Source organism: Volvox carteri (assembly GCF_000143455.1).
Source record: "Volvox carteri f. nagariensis unplaced genomic scaffold VOLCAscaffold_55, whole genome shotgun sequence".
NCBI classification, from domain to species: domain Eukaryota; kingdom Viridiplantae; phylum Chlorophyta; class Chlorophyceae; order Chlamydomonadales; family Volvocaceae; genus Volvox; species Volvox carteri.
Genome location: NW_003307598.1, coordinates 120,270 through 126,195, shown reverse-complemented (window position 1 = coordinate 126,195; position 5,926 = coordinate 120,270). Strand labels below are relative to the sequence as shown.

Genomic DNA, 5,926 nt, shown 5'->3' with positions numbered 1-5,926 from the left:
GGGGCTGCGGCCCCCCCAGAACCCCCCCCCTCAAAGGCCTTACGGTGTGCTGTAAGCAACACCTGACGTCTGGAAACACACATGCCGTACCACCATCGTTCTGTGCACCGAACTGCATTTGCGCCAGTGTCTCTGTGAGCAGGGCGCGGAGCCACTTTGACTGTCCATAAACGTCGTGAGCACGTGAAGGCAAAGTTATATATATGTACACTGTCGGCACCATCAACACCACTGCATTGCACCAGCCGCCGACCAGTTGCTGCAGTTGTGCGTGGCCGCTTTGCCGGGGGATCCTCAACTTCGCTCAAATCGCTGGCTTCACTGACTTTAAGAGCGGCAACTGCGGCATGCCTATCCTTGTCTTCTGTATTATCTAATTATCCTTCTAAATGTTTGGGGCATTGCGTCTGCGGAGTTTCTGAGCCGTTTGCCTTGGTCAAGAATCAACGAATGCCCCGTTGACCTAAGTTGAATGCAACAGCGGGCCGTCTCATGGTGATATCATCAAATATCTCATATATAAATAGTGTATGAGCTCCAAATGTTCAGCTTTATATGTGCAGAAGGCATTTGCGGCGACGTATGGCCGAAGTAATGAACCAGTACGGCCACTGACCCAACGATTCCATTTCTTCCAGGCTCAGACCCTCATTCATTCCCCCAAAAGTAATATATTACCAAAAAAACACTGGTACTGCGTAGTTAGTTCGTGACTTGGGTTTGGGGGGAGGATGGAGAGCAGGAAGGAACGGGGTGCTTACACCGCGTAGGGGTCTTCAATTGTGCCTGCAAAAGGTAGAACCCAATAAAACCCAATAAAACCTCCTAAAACCTCCTTTCTCCCCACCGCAAAACACACTGCATTCCCCCAAAACAACCCTACAACCATCCCTAAGAACCAGCCCTCAACTCCTCTTTCTCACTCACCCACCCACCCACCCACTCACTCAATCACCCACTCACCAGCCACAAAGGTACTCATATCCACGGTACCGTCCTCAGCCAGGTGGGCCGCCCCCACGGGTCTCCCCAAACCCCATTGCGCAACAGCCCCCCGGTCGTGAAGATCCCCCAGCACAGCCCCGAAAAGCGGAGTTCGAGCAGTCAGGTACTGGCAGCCTGGGTGCGTGAGGGGGGGAGGAGGGGTGCGAGGGGGGGGAGGTGGCCAGGGGGCAGGATGGCGGGAGGAGGGAGGAGGGGAAGGGGAAAAGGGGGAGGAAAAAACACAATTTTCAGGTGTTCTTTCGCGGAAAACGGTGTCACGCGACGTGGCTTGGGTTTTGCCAGGTAGTTCGTTGAGGAGAGGCGTCGTGTGGTCAGATCTGGTTGCAGGGTTCAGCTTTTTCCTACGGGTGGGGGTGGATGAATAGAGGAGGAGGAGGAGGAGGAGGTAGGACATGACTACTTGACAGAAACCTCTGTCTCCCTCCGCATGCACGCAAGTACGCGTTGCCGTATGTGAAGGTATGGCAGCGACAGAGGTAAGAGTCGCACCGTGGTCGAAGGTGAGCCGCTCGCCGTGGCTCCCAAGCGTCACGGTGCGGGTGCACATGCGGCCGCCAAGGCCACGGCCCTGAAGAGGACGTGGACGTGGCGGGAGGGTGTGAAGAGGGTGACGCTGGTAAAGGAGCGTACGGGGCTTTGTGCAATTATTGTTGCCATACATGTTTCGGCTTTTTTGGGAAAAGAACAGGGAAAATTCGGAAAGGGTCCAAGCTCAACGGAAAGATCGCCAGGCTATGTAACTCCGTTTCGTTCCTTAGTGTAAGGCTAGGCCGGGCCCTGGAAAAGAGGACCGGGAGTCTCCGTGATTGACACTGAGTCGGGAGATTCTTTCCGTTCCAATACGCTTAGGGTTGGAAGTGCATACAGGGGTTCTTGATTCAGATATCGCTCGGAGGCTTGGGGCTCACCTGTTCGACGAGCACCACATCTAGCCCAGCGGTTGCAAGGACATCGGCTGCTGCCAGCCCGGCGAAGCCCCCGCCTACGACCAGGGCGCTTCCGGAAGCCGCGCAACGTACGTAAGGCTTAATTTGCACTGGACATGGTGCTACCGTTGCCACAGATGGTGTTGCGTGTGCCTGACGACATACTCGGCTGACGTTCCGAACGCAGTGCATCGAGATCGATGTAAATGTAAACTATATTCGAATCATAAATTTTACAGTCAGTAAGGTGATCCACTAGCAGGAGTCTTGAATTGGCTTTCCGTGCAACGTCACCGTTGGCCAACGAAACCGATACTCTTCCCAGGGAGGAGGCACAAGCCATGTTTGACTACACTTCATCATATCCTTGTAGCGTGTACTGTGTGTAAAGTAACCTGCCCGGACAGCTTAGCGTTTACTGATCGAGTCCATCGCTGATAATAACCGTTCAACACACCAATTGCAACGGGCAAGGCAGTATTATTTTCGTTACACTTACAGCCTGGATAACGGTCGCTACGCATTTCTGCGTTTGGCGGCCGAATTGGAGAATGTCGTCGCAGCTGTAAGGGCGGGAGCTTAGCCCAAGGCTGCAATGCCACGGAAGGGCCAGCACGATGACGAGGATGGAGATGAGGGTGGAGACGATATCTTCACCAGTATCCTCTTCGGAAACATTAATGAGGATGGACAGGCGGACGTGGACTACTTGGACGAGGTGCGGGCTCCCACCTTTTCTACATGGCTTTGCCCCAGTACTAATAAGACTCCATACTCCGTCCGGGCGGGGCTCATATTTCTTCTTTCGATGCGCACGCCGATGGTGCTTACATGGATGTGCCCCTCATGGCCGGGACCTGCCCGGTCAAACCTGCAGGATGCTCGCCAAAGCCTCACCATCCTGCGCAGCAAGCTTGATAAGGAGGAAGGTGGCCTCACGAAAGGGCTGACAAAGGTGAGGAGGCCGCGATTGGGCGACGATGGGACCCACCACGCCAGCACCTGGCACCCCTGCCCTCAACCTCCTTGGGTTGGGCTGACACGGGCACATGCGCTTGGCAGCCAACATACATAACAGGTGGCAGGGACCGTGCTGGGTGCGGGGATGAGAAAAGGCACCGCCTGGGGCTACTTCGTAATGGGGAAGGTGACATCTCTCTCGCCTCATCCACGTCAATCGAGGGCCATGGCCGGGACCTCAACAGCCATGGGGTTAGAGAGAGAGAGGGAGTGGACAGCATGAGCGGTATGAGGTATTTTATCTTAGGCCAAACCTCAAAGCTCACGACCACGACCACTACACCTGCCACGTTCGCCGTCGAGAGTAGTGGTGATGATGGTGGCGGTGATGGTAATAGTGACAATCTCAGAACGACCTGAGCTTTGTATTGTGTGGTGAGTGTGAGCGTTCTGTGATTGTGATTGTGGCTGTGGTCCAACGATAGGAAGTGGAGGAGGATGGCGGCAACGAGGCGGCGGCGGCGGCGACTGTCGTACCTATCGCCGGCGCGGTCGACTACGAATGTGAAACGGATGAGGCAGAAGACTACGACACATCGGCGGCGGCGGCGAAGGGCGCCGGGGGAATGGCTCCAGGGTGGGTGCTCAACCGGGTCGCGATGGATGCGGATGTGGGCGAATAATAGCAAACGCGTCTTGACCCATGGGTCAGTCAGCAGACAGGTTGTCGACGTGAGCCGATGCTTACGTGTCTCGTCCCTCGACTCTGTCCACTGACTCACATGTCGCCGCACACGCCAAGCACAGGTCCATGGAAGCCCATATGTATGTATGTGTGTGTATGTATGCATGCATGCATGTCGTATGTATGTATGTATGTAGCGACTGGTGTGTGCTTTTGCTTTCTGTCCCCGCTGCCGCGGCTCCCTCCACACACACAACCCCGCACTCCATCCACACCTATCTATACCCACCACACAGACCCCTCCTCCTCCTCCTCTTTCCAGGCCTGCTCTCCAGCAGCTCCACAGCATGCCGGCGGTGCAAACCTACATGCTGCTGCAACAGCAACAACTGCAACGACAGCTACAGCCCACTACAAACGCAACAGCAGTAGCAGCAGCACCAGTAGCAGTAGCACCCAGCGGAGCTGCCGATGGGGAAGATGACTACGACACACCAGCCCCGGGCCCCGGGGCCCCAGCAGCACCGGGGTTGCGCTTGGCTCCGGGCCTTATGGCTCCGGGCCCGGGTGGGGCCCCCCCACTACCTCCCTCCCACACAACCCCAGTTCCGGGCCCGGGCTCGGGGTCCGTATCCGGGTTCATGGCGGGGGTGCCCGGGCCCTTAGCACCGGGGCTGCCGTCGGCTCCGTCCTTGCGGCCTGGCGTGGTGGCGATGACCGCACCGCCGCCGCCGCCATCGGCAGCAGCAGCACCAGCAGCAGCAGGTCCTGGGGCTGCCGGGGCAGTCGGAGCTACGTCCTTGGTAATGGCGGCGGGGTCGTCCGTAGGGCCGTTGCCGACCGGGCCATTGCCAGGGGCGGGGTTCATGGCGCCGGGGCCTGTGACCGGCTTGGCTGCGGCTAGGCAAGGTGAGGGATGAGGGCGAGGACAGGGACCGGGAAGAGAGGGGGGCGAAAACGGCGACTGGGCGTATCTGGGTTGGGTGGGGCCGCGAAGTCTGGTGTGGTGTTTGTGTATGTATGTCTGTGTGTGTGTGTTTGGGGATCTTGTAGCCGAGTTCGGCAACGTCCTGGCGTGTCAGGGAGCCGTACCGCCCGGTGCCGTACCTTCTGGTGTGGCTCTCTTAGGAAGGGGGAGTGCAAACAGAGAGAATGAGAGGGAGAGGGCCACGCGTGTGTGTATGTGTGTGTGATGGTGTGTGGGGGAGATGGTGGGTGTCGTACACTGAGCCACGTGAGGCATCACCCCACGTCAGGCAAACCTGTTGACGGGCGAGGCGGGTGAGAGGAGGGAAAAGACGCGGGAGGATGGGGTGGTTGGCCGGGTCCTGGAGTGGGGACCGTGGGGACCGTGAACCGTAAACCGTGGGGACAGTTTCGAGGGGTACAACCCCACCACCACCACGGAAAGGGGGCGGAAAAGGGGGCGGGTTAGGATGGAAATTACGGAAATTAGGTGGGTGCATGAGGGACAGGATCGCAAAAATAATCAGGGGTGATTGGCAAAACAACTTTGCATATCGCCCGAACATACAAGGGCCCATGCCCAGGCAACTGGCTGGGAAGCTGCTACGTAACCACCTTAACGGTCGTGTTGTACGGTTGACGGTGGTGATGGCGACTGCCGATTCGAGGTGGCATGCAATGATTTTTTTCATTGTTTTACAGGGCTGGGAGTAACGGCTGCGCCGGGCGGTGCGGTGGCGGAGGCGCAGGAGCCTTCCGTGGCGGCGGCGGCGGTGGACGCTAAGGGCGATCTGGTGGGTTGGGGGCGACCCTGCACCTCTCTCTCTCTCTCTCATACACGCAACGCATTTCCCGTACGGGGCCCACATAATCGTACATCTCTCGTACATACCTCTTGTTATACAATACAGAGTATACACCTCTTGTGACACCGCCGCTCGGGCGGTATCTTTTCTTAGCTGTGTATTGCCGTATCGTTGGCCTTGTTGGAAATGGGTTGGGGGGAGGGTCTCCCCCAACCCCCGCCCCGCCGGCACGCATGTGGTACCCCCGACCCCATACACACGCCCCCCCTAGCTATGCGCTTCTCCCCCTTCCCCCTTTTGGTCAGCTCTACCCCTGGCACTACACTCTTGCCCTGGCAGCAGCTTCACTCGTTCGTGGTTCGTCTTCCCCCCCCCCGCCTTCCTGGCCTCCAGGAGTCGAAGCAGGACGCTCTGGGGTTACAGATCCTTGCCGTGTTGCCGGGGGGCGAGCGAGTGATTCGCCACACGGCGCTGGACATCTCCAGTCTGGAGCGGTACAACAAGGACATGCGGGTGCGTGGGGCCGGGGTGTAGGGAGGGGGCTTTTTCCCTCTTTTTCCTCTTTTAATCTTCTTCTT

General features: G+C 57.8%; 2 protein-coding genes across 2 annotated transcripts in view; one reads left to right on the top strand and one right to left on the bottom strand.

The window, feature by feature from the left end:
- VOLCADRAFT_121465 (uncharacterized protein) overlaps window positions 1-2,140 on the bottom strand; it is a gene marked incomplete at its 3' end in the record, with an annotated part of 4,742 nt that extends 2,602 nt beyond the window's left edge. Inside the window, exons 1-3 of the mRNA XM_002955767.1 lie at window positions 1,914-2,140; window positions 1,495-1,573; window positions 964-1,119 (exon numbers count right to left, since the gene is read on the bottom strand). Coding sequence (XP_002955813.1) covers window positions 964-1,119; window positions 1,495-1,573; window positions 1,914-2,123 — 445 coding nt within the window. The 5' untranslated portion in view covers window positions 2,124-2,140. The remainder of the gene's footprint in view (window positions 1-963; window positions 1,120-1,494; window positions 1,574-1,913) is intronic.
- A 386-nt stretch (window positions 2,141-2,526) lies between these two features.
- The window catches only part of VOLCADRAFT_96746 (uncharacterized protein), a gene marked incomplete at both ends in the record, with an annotated part of 19,192 nt that continues 15,792 nt past the window's right edge, over window positions 2,527-5,926 (top strand). Inside the window, 7 exons of the mRNA XM_002955827.1 lie at window positions 2,527-2,649; window positions 2,809-2,886; window positions 3,377-3,562; window positions 3,899-3,932; window positions 4,183-4,485; window positions 5,245-5,336; window positions 5,742-5,861. Of these exons, the coding sequence (XP_002955873.1) occupies window positions 2,527-2,649; window positions 2,809-2,886; window positions 3,377-3,562; window positions 3,899-3,932; window positions 4,183-4,485; window positions 5,245-5,336; window positions 5,742-5,861 (936 nt within the window). The remainder of the gene's footprint in view (window positions 2,650-2,808; window positions 2,887-3,376; window positions 3,563-3,898; window positions 3,933-4,182; window positions 4,486-5,244; window positions 5,337-5,741; window positions 5,862-5,926) is intronic.